The following is a 21,594-nucleotide window of genomic DNA, read 5'->3' on the forward strand; positions in this document are numbered from 1 at the left end:
CCTGAATAAATAAAACTAAAAAACTGATATTAAAGAATAGTTTAAAGTCTGAAGTGTTGTCTTCGTCATTTATTTCATGTGACAGTGATGCCTAGATCCCTGATTTCTGTGTTAATGAAGACACAGATCAGTTTTAATACTTCTTTTGTAATTGTCTGCAGTGTTAAATAATAATTATGATCCCATAAGCAATGGATGCCATTAGCAGGTCACACTGAGTGTAGCTGACATCACTTTGTGATTTCTTTCTGTGTCTCAAATCAGGTCTAAACTTTCTGAAATGTTTGTTGTTCCCTATGGAAATATCTGTTTTTGGTATTATTGCTGTGACCAAACAGCAGCTACATGTGAAACAGTGACAAACTGTGTACAGGAAGTTCTTTCTTATTTTGTGGGACTGATGTATTTTTTGCTGGATTCAATATTTCAGAAGCGACTGCTAGATTGTTTATCCTGTGTAGACTCTTTGGTCACATATTTCTCGAGGCAGAAGACTTGCTTGTACTTTATTAACTCCAAAGTGCTCAGTCTTGTGGCTCATTATGTAATGTAACTGATATTTGCACAAGCCAGTGAGGCAGAGTTGAAAGGGAAGGTTTACAAGATGGTAGTGAGTCCTGCTGCGATGTATGGTTAGGATAGGGTGGCACTGGCAAAAAGACAGGAGGCTGAGCTGGAAGTAGCAGAGTTAAAGATGCCAAAATATTCAATCAGAGTGACCAAAAGGCACAGGATTAGCAATTTGTCTTGTAGTATTTTAAAAGATTTGTTATAGTGTTTTCCACTTCACATGAAGCATAGAACTGGTGTTTTACCTGTTAGTTTCCTCTTTATTGATGGTAACATTTCTAATAACTTTTAACTTCCATAGTTCATCATAGTAAGCCCATGTAAAATGTCAATGTCTGGGTACATAGGCAATCGTTTGTGGAATTACCCTATTTAAGGTGCAATAGTTATGTTAAGCTTTTACAAGACGGTCAGGGTGTGTGTGCGTGAATTATTAAGTTGCTGGACACTTTTCTTTTTTGGTTCTGGACTCTGGAATTTTAACGTCTCTGCTGGGGTGCTCAAAGCACCCAAAAGAAACTGGCAACACGTTTTTGTTTGTTTGTTATTTATTTTTCTTTCTTTCTTTTTCTTTTTTTTAACAGAAATTCACCCTACTGCCCATGACATTCTGAAATGTACTGAAAGCACTGTTGAACAAAATAAATAAGCTTTTAGATAACATTGAATTGTGCTTTGTTTTATTCTATATCTATTTATTGAGTGTTCTTTCAAGTATAATCACAGCATACATTTTCCTTTGTTTATATAGGTACATTTTCAACTCACTGGAGTAAGAATTGTATGATTACTCAACAAGAATATCCTTGTTTGGTGAAGGCAGAAAAACATGGCATTGAAACCAGAATTTCTTCGTTAGACTTCCAGGATTATCCTAATTAGGTGAAAAAGAAAAACCAAGTTGGCAGAACTTGTAAATCTTAGTTAAGTCAACAACAGTTGCAAAAGTTGAGAAAACTCAAAAATCTCTTGCATCATGTTGCCTTGAAATTTTACGTTTTCTCAACTTTTTCTTTTTTACAGTGTATGCAGATGTGAATTAAAATGAAATGTTTTTAAACAAATAAGCAAATATTTTATACTTTAAGACAATTTCCCAGGACATAAATATCTTCAACAGAGGGTTAAAGTAGGAGCTTCTCAGGGAGTCAGTCACTCAAGATACTCTTCACAGCAACAGTCTTTGACAGGACATACATCTCCCACTTTATGTCATGTGCCAGGTAATGTCTGTAAAGTTAGTTCATCGTTCGTCCATGTTCTGTGTCAGACTGAAGGTTTTGATCTATTTTGCTACCCTGTAACCTATTACACATACACACATCTACTACTGTATGCCTCACATACATCCCAGTGTCTCTTTCTGTGTAAATGGTCTAGGTTCTGGTACTCAATGTTTGACTAACATAAACTATTATACTAATAATGTGAATGTGAATCAATGTGGTTGTTAGTTTCAAGAGCAGCTGGGTGTTCTCGAACCATAACAAATGACAGCCAGTTTACCCTGTTGTCTCTGGTTCAGTGCCGCTTCAGTTCTTTTTGGGAGGCATCACAGTGCAAAACTAATGGTTTTTCAAAATCAGGATAGCCCCAGAGTGGTGGACTTAGCAGATTGTCAATAAGATGGTAGAGCACTGCCTGATGTTGGTCTGTCAATGTGATTGGCTGGCTTGAGGGAATTTGGTCTAATTTCTTCTGTCTCTTCTTGTGCATGCTTCCATTCGATCCTTTGTCTTTGTCTTTTGGGCAGACAACAGACTGTAAAGTGGCCTGGGAGTGCATGAGAAGTTTGGTATATATGGACGGTAGTAGAACAAGGAAAACCAGCATTTTTCTCAAATCTCCCACCGTCTCAGACTTGCAAGTTTTCAGTGCCTAAACGGGTGCTAATTCAGTGTGATCCATGCAGTAGCCTTTAGACACAATTCTTCCCAGAAATGTCACCTTGTCTTTGTATTGGAATTTCTTTTACTGATGTATTGGTCACTTGGTTTTAATATGTATGTTTCACACTTTATTGGACACAGTTAGATGGTGGGGCCTGGTGATTGTGTCTTGGGAAGTGGAGGAACATTGAGCTTTAACTTTATTGCAGGCAGGCTGACTCCAGAGTGGGGCAGGAATCCACAGGTAGTGAAGTCTTTTGTTCACCATGTCTTTGAGAATGGGGGAAGTGGCAGAGTGGCAAAGAGCTGGGTTGACCCTGTAAAGAGGTGATTAGGGTAAACTCTTTCCTTGGAGGAAATCATAGGTGTAAACAACAGCTGTGTAATACCTTTTGTTCTCTTGACTGTATTTAAACCCAGGGCTGTGCAGGGAAGGGCAGAGAGAGACTGTTGTCAGTGCTGTGATGGCCTCTCTTTCACTCAAGCTTGGTTTTTATTAAAATATGTTAACTACTCCTCATTGTATCTCTGGAGGCTTTGTTAATTAAATGTCCATAACTTCTTTAAACACCTCACACTTGTTTGGAGTCAGCTCCACACCATGTGCTTGATAGTTGTACATAATATCACACAGATGGTACTCAAATTGTTTGCTGTGGACATAATTGTTATCCACATATGGCTGAGATATTTCATCGGCACTCCTCCATACTGCACTGGAACTCTGCTGGAGGCGAGTAAAAGTCAAAGGTGTAATAAACGATGTGAGTGATCTGCTACTCTCCTCCAGAAAACCCTAATGATACGTCCAACACTGAGAAGCAGTGCACTCCCATGCAGTCGCACACAGACTGTGGTTGATGAGTATGGGGACCATGATTTCTGAATTCATCCTCTTCTTCAGCAGGTCCTCCAAATACTTCTTTAGCTCCTTGTGGAGTGGCTTGGGTAATGAGGTGTATGTGCACTTTACTAGGGTTGTGTCACTCCACGTAAACTTTCCTCCGCCTCAACTTTCTGTGATTTTAGTGTAGCTTTATTGTTTGACTGAGTTTGTTTCTTTGTATTATTACGACCCCACGTAGAGATCTAGGGGTGTGTGTGGGGACTGGTAACAAATGGGTCAGGAACTGAATGAAAGGAAACCATACAGACTGTTCAGTATATATTACAGCTTTATTACAAATAATCTTTACTGAAAGAGCCGGCAACACCACCAATGTTTTTTCCAATAACACTAGAAAAAGAAAAATGTCGCAACAACCAAACAAAAAACTCCACACTACGAAGAGGCACTTCTGGGGCCAACAAGCCCAGCAAGCTTCACTGCTGCTGCTGTTGAGGCCCACAAGCCCATACCACTCACATGAAGGCTACAAGCTAGTGATGGCCCGCTTGAAGCTGAAGCTCCGGTGCGTGTGTCAAAAAAATCAACACACTGCTTCAGAAGCACTATGTCGAAGCTTGATTCATTTGGCCAGAGTCACGTGATCAGTGACGTCCGAAGCTTCATTTAGAACGTGACTGCTTCGGTATCTGATTCAATGGTTTATAAGGAAATGAATCATTGGCGGGATTTGTGGTGTTTTGATGGTGACAGATAGCAAACCACTGATCATTCCACTGAGAGATTTGGAGCCGGCGAGGAATAGAGGAGGTTCTGTTGTGTGGGAGAATTTTGAGTTGATTTTGGTCGATCGGGTGGGTTTTCCAGCTTTGTGTTCTGGCTGTTTCCTTTTGTTTTGTGCATGTTTATTTTATCTTATAATGGGAAAAAACTTAAAATGTCAAAAAATCTGCTTTCATAATATAAATATCATTAAATAACTTTAGAAAAACTTCCACTTGACTCTTTACATGTAATCTTGTAAAAATATATATTTTATTGTTTAATTAATCTGAAAATGTTAGTCTGCCAAATGTGCAGCAATTTAATCTATTTATTCTCTTTAGCTGATAGTTTGTGGGGCCCAGTTAGACTGTATAACTGCATCTCTACCAGTTTCTCTGCACTCCAGCCTCTTCTGTGCCATGTGAAGGGATTTCCCTTAAGGCAGGAGAAATTATCTAAATATAAAAGGAACAGGTTCGGCCATCGCACAGTGGAACAAATTTTCTTCTTAAATAAAAATGAAAAAGGGTTACCTTAAATGCATCATGTTTTTAATTTGCAAGTCCATTTGCATTTTCCCTTTCCAGTTCACAATCAATTCTACCCCCAGGTCCAAAATATGTATAGGAAAATTTCCCTAATATAATATTATTTATAAATACACCCGTCTAGCACTTGCATAAGTGCATGGAGGCAGGACCTCACAGCAGAAGCATACTCCATAATGTGTTGTACATTATTATATGTATATTATATGTAATGTGGTATTTTTTAATTGTTGTATTTACCAACATCAAGAAGTCAAAAGCAAAGAAAGACCACACCATGATGCATGTTTGAACAAGGAAAGTTTACTGGTCAAGATTATTTGTTAAAACAAATAAACTACATTTTTTTAACCCCCCAAAAATACACCTTCAACGCAACACAACGGCGGCCCAATATCAGGCAGAACTCCACTCTGTAGAGTGAGCAATCATAATGAAGCAGTTGGTTTTATTTTGTGGATTCAAGCTGCTCTTCATATTTTTGGCCACCAGATGTCACCAGAGAGGATTGTGTTGAAAAGCTTCGAGTAATGAACCATTTTTCAATACAAGCTTCAGTGTTTCAGAAAGCTTCATTTGGCCATCACTACTAAACAGCAAACCTGAACACAAAGGAAGGTGGGCGATGGCACATGAAGGCTGACAGCAGGGAGAACACACGGTTGATACACAGACAGACCAGCAATCAGCACAAAAGTAGACACGACTTACATACACACAGAAGAACACAGGGAGATTACACACAGGTGGGGAACACAGCTGGACCTGATAAGCCTGACGAGACGGGGGGAAGCAAAACTGAATACAATGAAATAAGACGTGGACCTTCAAAGTAAAATAGGAAACAAGAAAGAATTCACAAAGACACAGACTTGACACTGAACTAAACCTACACTAAACACGAGGGCACAAGACACAAAACCTAAAAACAAAACCCTAAACCACAACAAACTGAAACATAGAATTATAATATTCAGAACAGGATAACTAAAGAATCAGAACATAAACCATAATACAGATAAATACAAAAATACAAGAAACTGAAAATGCTGGGTCAAAATGACCTAGAACCATGACAGTTACATTAACAAATGTTATGTCAGTGGAACTAATTCCTTTAGTATTGCTCAGTCAGAAAAATCAAGTTATCTTAATATCATGTACTCATAATGAACAACTTGCCCTAACTTAGTCTGAACCAAATCTGATGAGACAAGACAGCGAGGGCTTAAAACTGAATACACTCACACATGACTGTTAAAGTAAAACAGGAAATTCAAGACAGACATGGAAACGCAGACATGACACTGAGACATGACTGACTGGAAAAAACACACAGAACACGGGAAAGGCAACGTAAGAAGAACCAAGGGCTCTCCAGAGCCGCCAGCGGAAGCAGCAGGTGGTGAAGCAGCAGGTGGTGAAGCAGCAGGTGGTGAAGCAGCAGGTGGTGAAGCAGCAGGTGGTGAAGCAGCAGGTGGTGAAGCAGCAGGTGGTGAAGCAGCAGGTGGTGAAGCTGCAGGCGATGGCTGGACCGGCTCTCCACAGCCTCCAACAACATTCCCATGAGGACTATGATATTTGTCACAGTGTGGCTTGCGAGTTGTTCACATCCAAGTATCAGAGTAAATATTTCTTGTGAGGGGGGATGTGGGCAGGAATTTTCAGCAAGGACATTGACAGCTAAAGCAAAATAAGGGAGCCTTCTATCTAAATCATTACTCTTGGTGCACTGTGTACTCTGCAATCTGTATGCTCTCTAAAAAAAATGTCCTCTGGGAAAAGTTTTACTGTCAGTGAGGTTTTGGCACAACTCTTTGACAGTCAAAGTGACACAGAGGAGAATGTGTCAGAGACAGAGGATTGTGTTGAGAAGGACCCTGATTTTGATTCATTCTCATGTGATAAGAATAACAGTGGTGGCCCTGCTGTTGCCTCTCAAGCACCAGCAGACACAGTTCCTTTCAGAATGGAAAGATCACATGGTCCCTTGCCCAACTCCAACAACAGGGTAGACTTAGTGCTGCTAATATTGTCAAGATGGTTCCTGGCCCCACCAGATACACAGTCAAGACGATATTTATGTACTAAAACCAACTATGGTCAGTTGACAGCTTATCATTTTTTTAATTTTTCCACTCATGAACTTTTTTTTCTTTTAGCATTCTGCAGTGTCGAGGGACCCTGAGCTAGTGCATGAGGTTGAGAAATACTTTAAAGTTTTTTAAAGTTTTAAATTGTGTAACAAAAGATGTGCAAATGCCAATTTAATAATTGTTTAGGTATTATTAAATAGCACAAGCTACAATAGTAGGAATATACTTGTTTGTTATTCAGCAGAACAATGTCCAGGATGTTTATTGATATACTTTTTTGCATTTGAAAATCACAGTTGGACTGAGTTTAACTGCATTACAAGAAGTGCTGTTAATTTTATTTTTCTTGAGCTATACTTATAGTGTTTATAGTGTTCAAGTGTTCTACTACAAATCTCAAGTTCAAGGATGATAAAACATAAGACAAATAACACAAAATTTAAACTAGTAAGCTACCACGAAATATATTTTTTTAATTTAGTTAAATTTGAAATCTTTTTCAGTGGTTAAACAATTAGTATTGCTCACTCAGAAAAAATAAGTCATCTCTGGTCCTTTGTACTCACAATGATTAAGTTGTCCTAACTTAATCATCTTAAGTAAGTGTTGTTAGTTTTTTTTTTTTTCTAGGCAACACGTTTGCATATGGGTTTTTTTGAGCTCAGAGAACTAGTTAGATTTTACAGTGCAGATGTATGTGAAATTTAAAAGTACACTCATGAGTATTAAGCATTTAAATGCACAGACCAGTTTGATTCAATGCTTAAGATTTTAATGATGAAGAAGATGAGAAACAACAATTCATTCTGGGAAACAAAGTTTTGCTAAAAGCATTCTTTCATGTACACATGCAATTTGCTCCTGTTAAAAGAGCTCCTCCAGTTTATGTCACGTGTCGCTTCATTCCTTATGCAGCATTACAGTAAAAGAAAAGAAGTAAATCAAATCAGAACCAGATTCTTATTGTGATATATTAGAGTATTTGCTTTGTCGTCAGGTGGGCCACACCTTCATGACAGCCCAGGAATCATCAGATGGCCCTGGCACAAATAAATGGGAATTGGTTTCCTGTAAGTACATAAAATCAGCATGAATTGAAATCATAATCACATGGAGAAATGATTACTAATCTAAATATTTTGTTCTGTATAACAGTAGCACCTGATGCATACATGTGTTTACTGCTGCATCAAAACACTATGTAAATATTCAATATGATAAAAAATTGAACTGCTGTCTTTGTTAAAAATAAATTACACTACTTGTTTTACATTTCTGTCACACATTACTGTTTGTCACATTAAATGCAAAAAAAATATTTGGGGAATTGTGGGTATTGTTTCCTTTTTTCTTTAACATTTACAGTGCTCATACATTGTACTTTTAGGGATTTCACAGAAGGTTTACCTGATGCCAGGTTTGCATTCATGTTTCGGCAGAATTGCTACAATGGAAATCAACAGAGTTCATAGAAATGACAACGTAAACAGAAAGATTTAAGATTTCACAAAGAATAAATGATAAATTTAGACCACTGCTTTTACCTGCGCCTCATCCAAAGTCATTTGATTGTGATTGTAGAAAAAGCATTGATTCCCATCCTGAGTCCAGCCATCTGGACAAGATGGTGCTCTCTTCTCAACACGATGTGCTCCTGAAGGCAATCAAAGATTATTGAGTTACTTTACTGTATAAGAAAAAAGAATGTTAAAATATAAATTCATGAAAAATATGTTTAAGTGTTAAAGATTAACTTTTTTTTTAGCTATAAACATACTTGTCCATCATACATGAAAAATAATTTATGAAAACTGACATAGGAAAGCTGATGTACTCTTCTTCTGTACAGAATGATAAAAATGTGATTAGTTTTGGTGAAAAAAAAAGTCCACTGACCTGCTGTAGGTAATTCCCTTCTCCCAAATCTTTCCACGTTAATATGACGGCCTAAACAAATTACATCAGCAAATGTTGATTTTGGTCATTCATTTTCAGTTTAATATATTCATGCATAAGATTTATAGATGATGCACAGCACACTGGAATACTCACGACCAGCAGTGCCCAGAGCCACCATTGCGCAGAGAAGTGTAAACACAGTCAGCAGCTTCATGGTGATGTTTAGTGTCTCTGTACGAATCAGAAAATTTAAAGTGGCTGGTAGTTTATTAAAGAAAAGATAGACAGTAATTTGACAGTTTCCAGCAAGCCTTTGATATAATACCTTATCTTCCTTCTTATCAGTATCAGCTTGTAACTTCAGCCTTCAAGTGTGGAGGTGCTGATCAAACCTGACACCAGCACTTATACTGTTTCTGTACCTTTACTCAAAACCAGGAACAAACACACTAAAAAAACACTGTTATTTATTTTACAACCCTTTCTACCTCCACCCAGATAAAATTTCACTGCTGTTTAATTTGGCACATTGACTCAACAAAGAGATACATCACCTGATCTTTGTGTCACAGTTTTTCTTTTTCTTTTTTTGCATGGTGAATGTTTTTGTCCTTTACTCATCATTATCCACACATACTGTTGGCAAAACATGCCAACAGTATGTTTCTTTTTTCTTCCCAGTTCTGACTGAGGACACACCTGAAATTGAGGAGCAACCTGAAGAGCAATTCAGCGAACAGCCAATTGGAAAATGAGACAGAAAAGGACAGTTAGGAATGACTTCCATATAAAATAAAGGTCATTAGATTGTCTATTAGTACACCAATGAACAATGATTTTCATCTAGGAAGGAGAAGTGTATAAAACAGTGACAGACTTCCCCAATTCAGGTTTCTGCATGAATGCTGTTACTCCTCTTGAGAGATAAAATGAAGCTTTACGTCTCTGCTGGGTCTATGTTTGTCATTTGATATTTCTCCTACAGTACCTTGGGAACTCTAGGTGTTCTGAATACTCTGACAGCTCTGGATGCATAGTCAGGGGTTGAACTCAGCTGCTTCCTCTGGTGACTGGAGGATTCCCTCACCCTGGGACAGTGTGGGTGCAGAGGTTAGCTGGACAGTAGTCATTCTCACCCGAGGAACAGGTACGGATGCAACAATAGACTGCGTCCTGACCACCCTGAATGATTCCTTTCAATTTTTAATTCAGTTTTATTTATATTGCGCCACTTCACATAATAATATATGACTTACTCTGTGTACTGTAATATGAGAATGTTTACAAAGCCACTGTATCAGTTAAAGAATCACCTTTCCATTTGCTACCAACTCCTATTAAACAAACACAGCTCAATGTCATCACAGCTCATTAATAACTTTGCTGTATGACTGATCTATTTTGAAACATCTCTTTATATTTCCAATGTTAGTTTCTGTTGCTTTATCTCACAAGTAGTCAGTAGATATGCAGATTTTATTTCTCAGACTAACTGTGTGACAGTTCAGTGTAAACTGTTCTTTCAATATCGTGTTTAAACTTCAAAGAGAGATCAATCTATAAAAATTGTAAACGTGTCAGTTAAAAGAGGAGATTCAGATTAGAGCTCTCTGCTGCCACCTTCTGATGAAAATGCTTTGTGCTCCACAAAAAAAGTAAAGTTGTGGCTGTGTCTCAGTTTTTCCAGATGATAAAGTATTTTTAATTTCTTTAATTGGTAGTTCATTCCCCAACCTGCCCTGTATTTATAAAATAGAGAGTGTCTGTTTACAGAAATGTTACCAGAAAATAGTCAATACAATACAATATAAATACAAATTGACAATATACAATTGTCATCCTGAAAAATATTTCAAAGAATTTCAAAATATTTCTGGTAGGAAAGAAAAGAAAGAAAGGGGAACACATATTTAAAATGTCCAGTACACAAAAATGAGATGCCATCCATGTTCTCTTGTCCAATTCAGGGTTGTGGAAGGCGCAGCACCACTGTCCTTTGCAGCATTCATCAATAATTGACCTCTAACCATGCAAAGATCCAGCCTCTCCTGCATCACCAAGCCACCTGCTTGCATACTGAAAAATTCAAAGCTTTGAAAGAACTGGTGGAGAAGGAATTTTGACTTTTTCCTTCTCTTTTATTATAGTTTGGAAACTAGAGATCAACACCAAAGACTCAACTTATTAATGTATTTTTTTAATTTTTTAATCTTTGTTTCCTTTGGGTCTTTTTCTTCTCCACAAATCAAAGATAGCCAATTCTAGCCTTCTGCTCTGGTTTGTTTCATTTAAAAACTGCTAAATAAGAATGAAAGCTGAATTTACCTGAAGGGTAACGGCCGAGCATACCTACTCCTCGTGTTGCTTCAAAGTAACATCTGGAGTGGCTCTTTTTTAAATGCACATGCTACTACTTGGGAAAAATGCACCTCTGCAGTGATTGATCAAAACTTTTGACTGGTCACAATAAAACTGGCCTAAAGTTCACATTGGGGTGATCATGTTCATGCTATACTAACCAGTTTTCCTCAACTGGATGAAAGTGCTTTAAAACAGGAAATTGCATGTTTAGCTTAAGAAATGCATCAGGGGATTATCAGATGGTGACTGGTTGTAGTAATAGAAGCCATGCTGAAACAAAGTAATGATTAAAAATGTCATTATCAATGCTTTTATCTGCCACTTTTATTAAGGAGAGAATGATATTGTGTTTCACAGACAAAAAAATAAAGTCCTCCTAGATTTTACATGGGGGGTGACTGGTCTATAAAAATATAATAGCCCTGGTGTCTCAAATTCCTTTAACTGATTAATATATAACTGTTTGCAAGATGCTTAACAAACAAGCAAAATAAAGTTACCACAACATCTTCTACTCCACTGTTTGGATTGCAGGCAAACAGCAAGAGTTAAAGAACATGCAGAATTATTCTTTATAATCTCTGACCTTACCAGTTTTTAAAGGATTCTCACTTCATCTTATTTTAGAACAAACAGTGTGAAATCATTTAGAGATTTGAGATAACTAGATGCATATACAAGAACCTATTAACCCCGATTCTTTTGTCCCCGTGACAGAACAGAGAAAACCGACTCATAGTGTGTTAAAACATCTATATTTCTTTTTATTCAATCATCTTCCGGAAGAGAAAGACCCATGAACAGCTCAAACGCCAGCTGCAAGAGCTCTAACATTTTTAGCTCAACATGTGTCTTATATGGTGTTATTTCTGTACTTCAGACGTCACACAGTTTCAAACATTGCTTATATGGCAAAGTTCCTCTTTTCTGAGTCTTATCTATTAATATGCCTGTGCACTAAAACTTCCTATTTTTCAGTGTGTCTGAGCACTTAGTTTGTGAGTCAAAAGTGGCCTTGCTCTACAAGCCTTCATTATTAAAGTACATAAAACAATATAATAAGAAAATAAGGATACTAAGGATATGACAGACCATACCAGCATCTAAAAGACTTCAAATAAACCTGTAGCTAGCCTGTGTAATCAGTGCAGCCACAGGTTAGCAACCGCTATTGCTCCCACAGCAGATTGCCCCAAGCAGCCAGCAAACCAGGCCAATTGGTTGACAGTAATGAGGAAGTCTTACACAAATATTTTTATTCTGTGAATTGCTGGAATACAAGAAAAAAGAAAGCAAGATCAGTTAAATATCTATTTAAAATCTGTCTTTTTAAATTCTTATTAAACTAATCGTTGTTACACTCTTAGAAAAGACCAAGTTAATGGAAATCACTGGTTATCATTCTGATACTCTGCTTCCCTCTAGTGGCCTTGCTTGTCACATACACAGTCATCCAGGTCATCGTAGTCAAAGGAGCTTGCAAAGAAAAGCGTCTGGACTTCTTTAGGTTGCTTGAAGACGTTTCACCTCTCATACGAGAAGCTTCTTCAGTTCTAAGGTCAAATGGTGGAGAGTCCCAGATTTAAACCCAGTGGGAGTTTCCCCCCAAAGAGGGACAAAAGGACCCCCTGGTGATCCTCTACCTAATCACATGAGCCAAGGTGTGAAAACGGGTGTGGGTCACAATCAGCCAGGGTTTCGGGTGAGCTCATTGTGAAACCTGGCCCCACCCCACCATGTGAATTCCTGAGGTCAGATGGCCCAGGATGTGAGTGGGCGTTAAGGCGTCTGGGGAGGGAACTCAAAACTGGATTATAGATGGCAGACAGTTGGTGTTGTAAACCACCGCCTCTGTTCAAAGATGTTCGCTCACAGTGGACATAGATGGCTTCTTTCACTCCTCTTTCAAACCATCTGTCCTCTCTGTCCAAAATGTGAACATTGGCATCCTCGAAAGAGTGTCCTTTATCCTTAAGATGCAGATGGACAGCTGAGTCTTGTCCCGTGGAGGTGGCTCTTCTGTGTTGTGCCATGCGCTTGTGAAGTGGCTGTTTGGTCTCTCCGATTTAGAGGTCTGGGCATTCCTCGCTGCACTGTACAGCATACACCACGTTGTTAAGTTTGTGTTTTTTATGGGCTCAAATTGTGGTCATAAATATTTTGTACTTGTAAATCAGGATTTGTATGTGTAAAAAAAATTTGTGTGTGGACTTAGCCAAAAAATACGAGATTGTAGTGAATGTAACAAAACACTGATTATTCAGAATACAAAACGTTTTGACTCTTTGAAATAATTTTTTTTTTTTTTTTTTTTTTTTTTTTGCCTGTCCCGTTTGGCTCTTTTGCCATCAGAATTATTGTCTAAAGGCGAAGAAAGATGCCCAACGGATTTTCTTTACCAAATTGACCATCCCAGCTTTGCCGTAATGGTCCATTTGATTCACCTTTTATTCTTTATTTTATTTTCACTTGCTGAATACGGGACAGACTTGACTGGGGGAAAGAAAAGGGAGAAAGAAAGAGGGAAAGAAAAACAGTTGAGAAGAGGGACGGGGGAGACGGGCAAAAAACAAAAAACAGAATAAGCAAAAAAAAAAAAAAAAAAAAAAAATACATGTATCGATCACCTGGATCACCTGTTGAGAAAGAAAAAAGAAAACAAGCAGAAGAAAACGAGAGTAATACAATAAACAACATCACAATGATATATGGGAATATGACAGTAAATACTAAATATTAAACATTATTGTGCAGCACGTAAGATCGACAGCACAGTGTGCATTGAGGTAGGAGCCAAAAAGGGTGTAGTTTGTGTGTGTGATCACCCGTGTGTACACCTGTGAGCATGGACGCGCTTGTTTTCTTAAAAGGTTCCCTCATGTAATGATCTGCTAGAGGGTGTGGGGGGCCACTGCCCCGTCCTCCAGGGCATGAAGCAGGTATGGAGGAGATCAAAACTCCAGACATCCAGAGGCCCCCAGAACACAAGAGACCAAGGAAGACCAACAGAGGGGCAGCCGTGCCACTGTCCCAGAAAGAGCCGAGGAGAGTCCCAGATGATTGGTCACCCAGCAGCCACGGAGCAGAAGCCAGGGGGGGTTGCAGCGACGTGCCCGTGAGCTCCGCCGGCAGCCAGCTGTGCCTGAGTGACCGAGCCCCAGGCCGAGAGGCCGGGGGCACCCCACCTCCGAAGTGGCCCAAGCGAGCCCCAGGCTCCAGGCCCCGATAAGCAGCCACCAAGGAGTGAGCCGGTGTGCACCCGGACGCCCACCCCTGGACACAAAGAACCACCAACGCACCGATGTCTGAGGGAGTCCGCCCCTTTTCTCTTCTCAGACGTACCCGCTTTGTTCCAGTCGCACCTGTGAATTCCTAGTTTTACCTTACTGACCCACGCCCTGCTCTAGTAACACTTTTCTACGAATTAATCTCTGTTTCCAAACCCAAATTTTAAATCTGCCAAGATTTCTTTTTAAAAAATCTGCTGCAATTTGGTGGGTAAATATTCTGTTCATGTTGCTGCATTCTTTCATATGGATCAGCAGACACTGTCACTACACAAATACTAATAAATTGACCAGTGAATGTCAATATTTGTGGAGACGTTGTCCTTAGGCAGGTTGGCAAAGGGCACCTCTTTGCTCCTCTTTGCTTTAAGCAACAGTTTGCCTCAGTGGGAGGAAAAAGCAGGTTATACAACTGATTACCTAAATGGGTATACATTTTCTAAAATAAAGAGTTATAGTTATTATATCATGCTGTAATACTATTGAAGGACGTTACCTCCTGGCCTGAGGAAAGACGAGAATAATACAAATATGACTCAGCTGTTTCCAACTTCCTAAAAGGATGAATGTTACAGCCAAACCTAGAGTCCAAAACAGAATTTTGAGTTAACATTGGGGTCATGAGACAAAAAAATGAAGAAGCAAAGAAATAGGCCACTTAGCTTGTTAAATTAAAAAGAAAAAGGCTTCCCACTCTTTACATACCAGTATCATTTAATAAAGGTATTTACATTTTATAAAAGTTGCTAATCTGCCTGTTCTAGGCAAAAATACAAATGTTAGCATATGTTAGCACTTCACTTTGCATCATAGTACAGTCTGTTTGACAGTCTGGAAGCTGTGATCTAAAGGTTACATAATGGAACAAACAAAACAGGATGAATGGCTCCATAATAATGATACTAATAACACCCCTCCAACAGCCCTCCCTTGCCTCTGGTCCTCTTGGATGGCTGCCCCATCTGGTGCCTCCCTCCTTCTTCGCAGGATGTCGAAGAAATGTGTGGTCTCAGGTTTTCAGTAGTTTTGGGGGCTGTGGATGGCCTAGATTTTTTTTCTACCTGTCCCTGATTAGATATTATAATGCCATACCATATACAATTTTATAATGGAAACAACAAATACAAATGAATAAATAAAGAGATAAAAGAAACACAAGTGGAGCCTATAGAGAATGTATAGAGCTGATCTTCAAAAAGTAAAATGTGTTTGGCCCCACAAGCATTCAGATCAGAGTTCTGATTGCAAAAACTGCCAGATAGGGCATAAATTAAAAAAAGGGAAAATCACATTAGTGAAACAGGGCTTAGCATGTGGTAGACCAAACTGTATTTATTCCAAGAAAAAACGAAACTGGAATAACAAGATGACAAGAGACATGTTGCAACTCGTCGTCTCTCAGAATAAAATAAGAGAGCAGTTCCACTTGAAGCTGAGCTGCTCATTGCACCACTAAGTAGCACAGCTGTAACATAGCTGCACTTGCTCGAGTTACAAGATACATGCACAGTAAATAAATAGGCGTATATTTAAGAAAAATGAGAAAGAATGTATTATTTACAAAGATTGTATTAAAAAGTATTATTTTTCAATAGAAATACATTAATTTGATATTAAAGGAGAGAAACAGAGGTGCATGCAGTTAAAAAGGAAGACTGTCACAACAATTAACAATAGGTCAACACAAAGAGAACCAGAATAAATAAAACTGTTTACTTATTATTTATCTGCAGATTATATATTGTACAGATGTGCTGCCTCATTTGCAAATAAAGTTTTCTTGATTTGGACTGTATATAAATATAGCCTATTTAGACCTTAAAAAGATGTTGTTTAGCTCTTATTAATCAGATCGACTCTTAAATTCATTATAAAAACTCTTTCCAATAGAAGACCTTTATGAATGGTGCCTCACAGAAAAGTGCTGCTTCTGATTTAGCATTGTAGCTATCACAGATTATTAGACTCAGTGCAAATTTAACAGCTGATGAAAGTGACAGTCATCAACTGCAGGTTAGAGGTAAGAAGGTAAGAAGCCCTTCTTTGGTTGCCTAGGTAAGGTTAAAACATTTTGGGTCTTTTGAGGTTTCTACAGTGATTTTAATTTTACTTCCTATATTATGGCCATGGACATGGTCCAATCCTGAGGCTCATCGCTCCGGATTGGCCATTTTAAAGCAAAATTAGCTACACTAGGATTGTCAGTCTGTGACTTTGGGTGAGACCTACCAAAAGTAGCTGTTTTTCTGAAATGGTGCGTCTACAACCAGAAAAGTAGTTACAAAGTTACAATAATGCACTGGAATGGGAAATGGAGCATATTCTGCTTGTTTCCAAGACAATATGTTTTATTCTTGGACTCCTAAGCAGCTTCGGATGGTTCACAGTTCAAAATAATACTTATTTATCTTTGTTTTTAAGCCTCAGTTTGACATTTCAGTTCATCTTCTGTCTTTTCTTGGCTCCTCTCCCTATAAGCCAACTTTTGTCTGACTGACTGGTTCGAATGGTAAGGGGACCTTTTGTGCTCATGGTCAGAACTGCATGTCTCAGATGAAAATATTGACGATATCCACTCTCTATAATGCAATAAAAGTGATTACATGACCTCATCACATGAAACTTCAGATACTACAGGTCATCTAACACAGTAAGAAATGTAACAACCAATTTGCACAGATGAACTGAGTTGAGTTATTGCCATTTAGAAATACATACAGATAGACTAAAGCCATGCTGAAGACTGTTTAAGCACAGGTGCTTTGTTCAGGGATACTGACAATGACAGTCACTGTATTCACATAAACTCTTTCTCAAAGCCTGTTTTCCTGTCATTGAAATGTGTAGCTTCTTCAGCTGCTCCCCTGCTTCCTCCAGATATTTCAGAAGCTCCACTTCCTGATCTTACTTGATCTGAAGTTCTTGCCCCTCTGGGTTTGTGTGGTTTTCTATCAAAGCTGTTCCTTGTGGTGTTTACACATCTGGATTCTTGAGCATCACCTCTTTTTCAGCATGTTCAAGAATCCTAGTAAAAATACAGTGTTAACTTGTCATTTTGTGGTCTTTGTGGTCACATAGAACGATGTATACAATTCACAGACACGAGGATTCACTTGTGTTTGAATATTGGCTTAGTTGATCCCACTTTTTAAAGTATTTGCCCCCTATTTGGAATTGGTTTTATTTTGATTCTTCATAAATGAAAAAAGAAGTTTAGGGTCATGGCACATTGTTGACATGCTTGCCATGTTTTCTCAGATCTCAGTAGAGAAAATTTCATGTTCTTGTAATGACAAAAACACTATTTTAAAATGGAAAAAAGAGAGACATGTTTACCTTACTCGCCATCTGTGAATGGTCAGTAGAACACTCAGAAACACAGCGAGTAAGCCTGGAACCAAGACCAATTTCAAAGACCAGGATGGGACTGGAAGATATCATGTAACATTATTAAAAACCACAGTAGTTTCACATATAGCATATGAAGCATTTCATCATGAAATCTACCTGGAACATGTATGTGTGTCTCTCTGCTCTGGTTGGTGTTCCTCTGTTGGACTCTGCAGGTGATGTTGTTGCTGTGTCTCTTCTCCACAGTCACTCTGCTGCTGACAGTATAGAGGTCATCAGGACCTCTGAGGGTCTCTGTAGGTCCAGCAGAGAGGAGGTTTCCCTCACCGTCCAACCACAGCAGCTCAGGCTCTGGATACCAGCCTGCAGACTCACACTGTAACACCACTTTACTGCTGTTTTTACTTATTACAGTGACTTTAGGAAAGGAGACAGCACCTAAAAAAAGAAAAGAAAACCAAGACCAGTAGGAATACTTTGAATTCACAGCGCCAACATTGTGGTTATTGGTTGATTATGTTTGTAAAAGGTATCAGTGTGACCTGGAGCTTAGTATAGACTAGAAATTTAGAAAAGTGAACTGGAAAAGCAGAAGAAAATGAATCGGTGGAACAACTTTGCTAAAATAACCAAAGAGACACATATACACTTAAGTTAATTATACAAGTTAGTTATTATGAAAGCAAATTACTATCATAGTGTTGCATTTTGAAGAAAATATTATTGCATTTTGACACGGTACACCCTGGATAGTTTGCTAATCTGTGGAAAGGTTAACACATAAAGTCAAAAAGCATTCACGCCTACAGACAATTTTGAATTGCCAGTTAACCTGACCCCACTAACTGCATGTCTTTGGACTGTGGGAGGAGGTGGGGGTACTGGGAGAGAACCCACACAGTTGTGGGAAAAACATGTAAACGCCACACTGAAAACACCAGTCAAACCCATCAGAGCTAATACCCAAAACACTACTGTGAGGTATCACTGCAACAGCATGCTGAACATAAATGTATTCATTTGTTGACTTATTAAGGGGGCAATAAATAAATTAACCTCTTAAGCCGCACAGAAAGCACAGAAAAAAAAAGTCTTATTTTTAAATTTTTGCTTTTTTGACAAAACTTATGGTTTGGGTTTGAGATATGGTTGAGGTCATCAGTGGAGAATTAGACCTCTCGAAGTTAATGACATATCCTGAGTCATCCATACATATTAACAAGAGGATCCCAAGCTTTCTTCCCTCAAGGCTGAAAAATCCTTCCACTCCATGCAGGGATCCAGTCCCATGACACTAAAGGATAACTTGATCTGAAGTAGTTTGTAATGTTTCCATGAGAACAAGAAGCCAGTGTCTCCATTCTTTTCTTTCAGATACATAAGATTTTTCAACTCAAATTGAGCACTCAAAGTACTTTAAAACACATTAATACATAAAGAAAGGACATAAAAAAATAATATAACGTGCGTTTACTTACCAACAATGAGTTTAATGAAGGCCTCTTGTCCCACTTGTGGCACAAGGCATCTGTATATTCCCTCGTCAGAGATGGTCACATTTAAGATTTTCAGTGAAATGTCACCATGTTCCAGTTTTTCCTTAACCACTGATGTCCTTCCTCTGTACGACGGCTGTTTGTTCACCACGTGTTCTTTTTCGTCTGCCCACTCGTAAACAAACCCGGGCGTTAGGTCAGGTCTCGCCCACTCCAGCCTCATCCCATTAGCATCCATTTCTGGTTTAATGTGGCACGGCAAAACAACCTCTTCCCCAACTGTGGCCACGACTGCTCGCAATGGAACGACAATGAGAGGCCGCCCTGAGGAGGAAATGGAAAGTGAAGCATTCCTGACAGTGTAAGTCACAGTTACTGTCAAACCTCTTACAGTTTACAAACAAGTTGACGTTTATATAAAATTAGACCAAACTGGAAATACTACTACTACTACTAATAATAATAATCTAATTGTGTTTTTTTTTTTTTTACTTTTACTGCTCTTAAACTTGTACTTTCTTACATGACCCAAATATTTCCCACGTGTGGGACTAATAAAGGTTTATCTTATTTTAACTTACCAAGCACTTAACCTTGGTGACGTTGAGCTCAGAGAAGAAAATTAAAAAAATGTACAAACTGTACTGTAAACTGAAGTCAAACCATATGACAGTTGTTTACACCCATACCACTTAAGGCATCTGACCCCAGGATATAATTAAAAAAACTACGATTTAAAATAATATAATATAATATAATATAATATAATATAATATAATATAATATAATATAATATAATATAATATAATATAATATATGACAACAATCATGACCTGTTCAGGCAACCAAAAATGTGGCCTTTACTTCTGTTTTTTGGTTTAAGGAGGAGAAACACAAAAGGTTGCATAACAAAACATATAGTGCAATTATGCAGTAAAAATGTCTAATAATGTCTAATAATCCAATGGTGACATCAAATGAGCGTTCAGTAGAAAAGAGTATTCAAAACACAAAAGACTACACAAAGAAATGCCTGATAGGGGTTGTATTGTGAAATGCTTTGTGGGTTGGCTCTTTGATTCTGGAGGAGGAAGTTACTGATCTCAACCACAAATGTTTTGCACGTAGTTAAGAGGCAGCGTGTGCAATGTGAAGTGCAAAGACACCATGCTGATAAAACTATGAACTCACCTCTGTGTATCAGAAGGCAGAAAATCATGTGCTGTAAAATCATGGCTCTGTAGCCTCTCATTGATAATTTATATCTCCACAGATGCATCTTGGAAATCTTAAAGAAAAAGAAAAGTTGTAAAATTAACGAGATTAAAGACAATCAAAATAAATCATGCTAATTATGCAATTTCGCTCCAAGGGAAAAAGCATTTTCTGTTTGTTTTGTCCTCTTTTCTTCATCATTGACTATTTTTTCTCCCTCTTCTGGTCGTGTTTAATTCGTTTTTTAAATTTGCTTTTAAAACAATGAACTCCCCCTTCCCGATCTTTTCATATAAACTGATTGTTAAGTTTCTGCATTGACTTCGGGCTTAGTTTTGTCGCTGTAGTCATGAGCTTCTTTGTTTTGCTTTTGTGTTAAATGACATTAAGTATCAAAGTTAAATCAAAATTTAGACTCACAAGAGAGACGCAACTTTGATTTTATTATGTCATATAATACGAAAAAAGCTATTCTATTCTATTCTATTGTTTTAATCTCAAAGCCAGAAAACGACAAAGACATATAAACGATTCTGGACGGTTTTAAAATCCCCCGAACTGCTGTGGAACTGTTATGACGCTCCCCTTCCGTGGGAATTGCGACTTACTGCTATTGTGTCCTTGTTTACTTGCATTCATCTTTTATAAGGCATTGATGCCCCTTTTGTTGTTGGACCCTATCTGAAAGTTACGGATACCGCGTTCACTTTCACTGTATTGTTGTTTGTTTTTTTCTTTGTATTATTTGTTACGATATATTTATATAATTGCACATACACGTTAAAACCTTTACATCGACATTGTAAGCTGTTTTACTTCTATAACAGTTCTGATGAGAATAATCAAAAGTATTTAAGAGGAAGACTTACCTCAAAGAGGAACAAAAGTCTACGACTTGCTGCGCAAGAGCTGTGTTGTTTGTTTGCACTGTTTCGTGCGATCAGCCGCGTGAGCTTCCTGTCTAAAACGAGGAAATCGTGACGACGATAATATAGCTCAGTGTTTTTAAGCTAAACGTTGTTTGCAGATGCCATGTATATGTAAATATATAGCAACAGACATTTTAAAAACCTCGTGTCTCACCGTTACCGTGCACTTTCACTGATATGCCATTTCTGGTGTCACTTTTCTCTATAACGCTCTCTCTCTCTCACACACACACACTGTGGTCTTTGATTTGATCATTTTCATATTTTGACAAATTTGTTTGAAGGCTGTAAAATAAATCGATTTAATAACGTTCTTTTTAAAATATATTTTATTTGGGTTA

The 21,594-nt window shown here is 38.1% G+C and overlaps 1 protein-coding gene and 1 long non-coding RNA gene across 2 annotated transcripts; both read right to left on the minus strand.

Annotated features, from left to right (window-relative positions):
* Window positions 1-7,465: 7,465 nt before the first annotated feature.
* LOC102792568 (uncharacterized) lies at window positions 7,466-8,171 on the minus strand. The gene is made up of 2 exons (XR_438040.3): window positions 8,123-8,171; window positions 7,466-7,783 (listed from the first exon to the last, which is right to left on the minus strand). It is a non-coding gene; the product is annotated as an uncharacterized LOC102792568 (long non-coding RNA).
* Window positions 8,172-15,885: 7,714 nt separating this feature from the next.
* Window positions 15,886-21,269, minus strand: LOC118455888 (butyrophilin subfamily 2 member A2-like). Its single transcript, XM_087833323.1, has 6 exons — window positions 21,194-21,269; window positions 20,301-20,397; window positions 19,092-19,433; window positions 17,770-18,051; window positions 17,599-17,689; window positions 15,886-17,287 (listed from the first exon to the last, which is right to left on the minus strand). The coding sequence occupies exons 2-6, from the start codon at window positions 20,386-20,388 to the stop codon at window positions 17,236-17,238; spliced, it is 855 nt and encodes a 284-aa protein (XP_087689449.1). The 5' UTR covers window positions 20,389-20,397; window positions 21,194-21,269; the 3' UTR covers window positions 15,886-17,235.
* Between the last annotated feature and the right edge of the window lie 325 nt (window positions 21,270-21,594).

The sequence above is a fragment of the Neolamprologus brichardi genome, chromosome 3 (assembly GCF_056152115.1).
Source record: "Neolamprologus brichardi isolate AB-2024 chromosome 3, ASM5615211v1, whole genome shotgun sequence".
Taxonomy (NCBI): Eukaryota; Metazoa; Chordata; class Actinopteri; order Cichliformes; family Cichlidae; genus Neolamprologus; species Neolamprologus brichardi.